Raw genomic sequence first — 2,500 nt, forward strand, 5'->3', positions numbered from 1 at the left:
CTCGAGGAAGATGCCGCACCTCTTCCTCGAGGAAGATGCCGCACCTCTTCCTCAAGACGCCTCCTTCCTCGTCCTTAGAGGAAGATGCAGCACACTTCCCCGGCTTGGCACTGGCCCTTCTCCTCCTGCGGGGCATTCCCACAGTCGGCTTCTGGCACGCACTCGCCCCCACGCCCGCGGCAGTCCCTCACGTTGTCGGGTACTGTGGGTGGTGTGGGTGGGTTGGTGGATAGGTGGGTGGGTAGGTGTGGGTGGGTGAGATGGCGTGGGTGGGTAGGTGGGTGGCGTGGGTGGGACGGTGGGTGGGTGGAAGGGGTGGGTGGGATGGTGGAAGGGTATAAGGGGTGGGATGGGATGGCGTGGGTGGGACGGTGGGTGGGTGAAATGGGTGGGTGGAGTAGTTGGGTGAGATGGTGTGGGTGGAAGGGAGCATAAGGAGAGGTGGGTGGGATGTGGTGGAGTGGGAGTGGGACGGTGGAAGGGTATGAGGGGTGGGTGGAAGGAGGGGTGGGTGTGTGGGTGGGGGATGGGTGAGGATGGTGTGGGTGGGTTGGTGGGTGGGTGGAAGGGTATAAGGGGTGGGTGGGTGTTTGGGTGGGATGGTGGGTGGGTGGGATGGTGGGTGGGTGGGATGGTGGGTGGGTGGGTTGGTGGAAGGGAACAGGGTGGGTGGGTGGGCGGAGGAATAAGGTGGGTTAGTGGGTGGTGATAGGGTTTGTGGGCGTAGGAAGAGGATAAGGGTGGGGGAGAGAGGGAAGGGTGAGAGATGGGGTTATAATAAGCCTTCTTATCCTCATTAATAGTAAGTATTATGGTCATTAGTAAAATTTTCAGGAGTATTAATATCATAATCATTGTCAGTATTAACGAGAAACACACAAAAAAACAGAGTAAACCTACAAAAAAAAGAAAAAAAATCAAAACATATAACAGACATATAAAAAAGGAAAAAAAAGAAAAAAGAAAAAGAAAAATCATACACAATAATAATAAAAAAAAACATAGAGAAAACCTACCAAAAAAAAGAGAAAAAACTTAAAACATATAACAGACATATAAAAAAGAAAAAAAAAACAAAGAGAAAAAAATGATACAAAATGAAAAAAAAAAAAAAAAGAAAAAAAAAAAAAAAAAAAATTCCACATACCTTTGTAGCAACACTCGACCCCCTGGGCTTGCTGTTCGGGGCAAAGGCCAGGCGTCTTGTGGAGAAAGTCTTTGGGGCAAGCAGAGGCCAAGCCACAAAAGCCTCCTTGCCTAGAACACGGATCCTCTGGATGGAACTGCTGGAAGGAAGAACATTCGTCTTGAGGAGGGGAGGAGGGAGGGAGGGGGAGGAGAAGAGGAGGAGGGAGGGGGAGGGAGGGGGAGGGAGAAAGGAGTGGGAGGAGGAGGGAGGGAGAAAGGAGGGAGAGGTGGAAGGGGATGGGGAGGGGAAGCAGGAAGGGAGGATGGAAGGAGAGGTGGGAAAGGGGATGGGGAGGGGGAGGGAGAAAGGAGGAGGTGGAAGAAGGGGGAGGAGGGAGGAGGAAGAGAGGAGGGAGAAAGGAGGAGGGAGAAAGGAGGAGGATGAAGAAGGAGAGAAAGGAGGGGGAGGAGGAGGGAGGGAGAAAAAGGAGGAGGAATTGGAAGGGGATGGGGAGGAGGAGGAGGAGGAGGGAGAGAGGAGGAGGATGAAGGAGGTGGAAGGGGATGGGGAGGTTGAGGGAGAAGGGGGGAGGGGGATGGGGGAGGAGGAGGGGGGAGGGGGAGGGAGAAAGGAGGAGAGGAGGGAGGAGGAGGGGGAGGAGGAAGGAGGTGGAAGGGAGGATGAGGGAGGTGGAAAGGAGAGGGACAAGGAGGGGGAGGGAGAGGAAAAAAGAAGGAAAAAGAGAGGAGGAGGAGGAGGAAGAAAAAGAAAGAAAGACGAAGAGGAAGAGGAAGAAGAGGAGGGAGGAGGGAAATTCTTAAAAGAGAGAGAGAGAGGGCACGATTGTTATAATAAGGAGAGGGCGAAGGGACGAAGAGGAGGAGGAAGAGAAAGGAGGAGAAGGAGGAGGAGGAGGAAGAGGGGTAGGTGGAGGAAAGAGGATGGGGGAGAGAAAAGAGTAGGGGGAAGAGAAGAAGGGAAGGAGGAGGGAAGGAAGAGGAGGGTGGAGGAGGAGGAAGAGAAAGGAGAAAGAGGAGGAGGGGGAGGGGGAGGTAGAGGAAGAGAAAGGAGGAGGAAGAGGAGGAGAAGGAGAAGGAAGAGAAAGGAGGAGAAGGAGGAGGAAGAGAAAGGAGGAGAAGGAGGAAGAGGAGGAGGAAGAGGATGGGGGGAAAGGTAGAGGGAGGAGGAAGAAGGTTCTCTAAGAGGAAACTATTACTTTGTTATCATATACATTCATCAATTATCAATTCTACTTCCATTCCTATCCATTTCAAACACAATTAATTTTTCATTAAGCAAAACTTCACAAGGAGCCAGTCAAACCTCGCCTGCGCAGAGAAGGAAATACCACACACAAATAAATAAATAAAA

At 52.0% G+C, this 2,500-nt stretch overlaps 1 protein-coding gene across 1 annotated transcript in view; it reads right to left on the reverse strand.

Annotated features, from left to right (window-relative positions):
- The window catches only part of LOC113806576 (U-scoloptoxin(19)-Tl1a), an 8,581-nt gene that overhangs the window by 765 nt on the left and 5,316 nt on the right, over positions 1–2,500 (reverse strand). Inside the window, exons 4-5 of the mRNA XM_070143410.1 lie at positions 1,148–1,283; positions 1–202 (exon numbers count right to left, since the gene is read on the reverse strand). The exon at positions 1–202 is cut by the window's left edge and continues 765 nt beyond it. Of these exons, the coding sequence (XP_069999511.1) occupies positions 75–202; positions 1,148–1,283 (264 nt within the window). The 3' untranslated portion in view covers positions 1–74. The remainder of the gene's footprint in view (positions 203–1,147; positions 1,284–2,500) is intronic.

This window comes from Penaeus vannamei, chromosome 30 (genome assembly GCF_042767895.1).
Source record: "Penaeus vannamei isolate JL-2024 chromosome 30, ASM4276789v1, whole genome shotgun sequence".
NCBI lineage: Eukaryota > Metazoa > Arthropoda > Malacostraca > Decapoda > Penaeidae > Penaeus > Penaeus vannamei.